Genomic DNA, 1,354 nt, shown 5'->3' on the forward strand with positions numbered 1-1,354 from the left:
CCGATTGCATGGCGTTCAAATGATGATTTATGATTTACATATAACAACAGAACGAAATTAAATACTTGTTACAAGAATTATCATTATCATTAATACCATGTTTACTCTCTCATTATCAGAATTATTTTCAGTAAATATTTTTAATTCGGCAGTCATGATACATAACACAAAAGTTGAAATGTTGCTCACTACTTTTACTGTAATATGATATTATGATAATCTGGTTGTATCTACTGATGTCCAGTTTTTGGAGATCATGCTAAGAAAGGTCTTTGTGCTCATCTGAACTTTTGTGATCTAACCTAATGATCTAACACTATACATGTCTTTGCCTTTTATTTGTTTGTTTGTTTTTATTGCACAAAAACTGCTACTTACCAATATATGTATTATATTTCATGACAGTATTAAAAGAATAGGCTGTCCTTATTAGTATTAGCATTGTAGTTTGTAACAATAACCATTACAATCAATCTTTACTCTACATTCTAACTGTTCCTGCATTTCACCACTATGATAAATCTTTGATTCAATCTTTAAATCTGCTTTCTATAAGCCATCTAATAGCATTTCCATTAGGACATAATTACCCATTACACAACTAATTAAGGCTTCTGATATGACTATTACGCCTGAGCCAATTAAACCTTTCTATGTTATGGTCTGATTATCGCATCTGATAACGCCTCCTGTTTAAGATATCGTTCATAACAGTCACCGTTTACCACTTTGGTCCATCTGCGGCTCTCACGCTGTCGTCTCTGGTCTTAGTGTTATGTTCAGGGTATTGTAAACTGAACCTTAATGCACAGGACGGCGACAGATGCTAATTCTTTAGAGACAATGAGCTTACCTGAGCTTCCTTCAGCTTCCTCTGCATGGCTAGTGTTGCCGAGAGGAAAGGGAACTGAGTGGGATAAGAAAGATTTTTGTTTTGTTCTGGGAGGTCGGACTCCTGCCTCCACTCTTGAGGTTTTGTGTCAGGCTAGGAGATCCGTAAGCCATTCAGACCATGTTTAGCAAAGACCTCATTGACATTCCACAGAAGTCTTATAAAGACTCGTTAAACCTTTCAGTCTGTTGTTTCAGGGTTCACAGAGCAAAAGCTACGGTCAGAGCATGCGCTTCACCTCGCGGTCCCAGACGGCGCAGTCGGTGCTCTCCACCAACCACTCGCTGCTGGCTGCGCCGCCCCCGTCTACGGTGAGCCAGCAGGTGAACGGGGACTCGCTCACGGTCACCACCCCGAGCGTGGACGAGACATCCATAACCTAGGGACGGCGCGAGGTGCTGCTCTAACTGGAGACGCACTTCGCGGTGGGGTCGGCGACCGCCCGAAGACCTCGATTCGTCT

The 1,354-nt window shown here is 41.6% G+C and overlaps 1 protein-coding gene across 1 annotated transcript in view; it reads left to right on the plus strand.

Annotated features, from left to right (window-relative positions):
• The window catches only part of LOC119581935 (metabotropic glutamate receptor 8-like), a gene marked incomplete at its 5' end in the record, with an annotated part of 173,067 nt that overhangs the window by 171,312 nt on the left and 401 nt on the right, over positions 1-1,354 (plus strand). Inside the window, 1 exon segment of the mRNA XM_037930107.1 lies at positions 1,090-1,354. Within this exon segment, the coding sequence (XP_037786035.1) occupies positions 1,090-1,275 (186 nt within the window).

The sequence above is a fragment of the Penaeus monodon genome, chromosome 15 (genome assembly GCF_015228065.2).
Source record: "Penaeus monodon isolate SGIC_2016 chromosome 15, NSTDA_Pmon_1, whole genome shotgun sequence".
Taxonomy (NCBI): Eukaryota; Metazoa; Arthropoda; class Malacostraca; order Decapoda; family Penaeidae; genus Penaeus; species Penaeus monodon.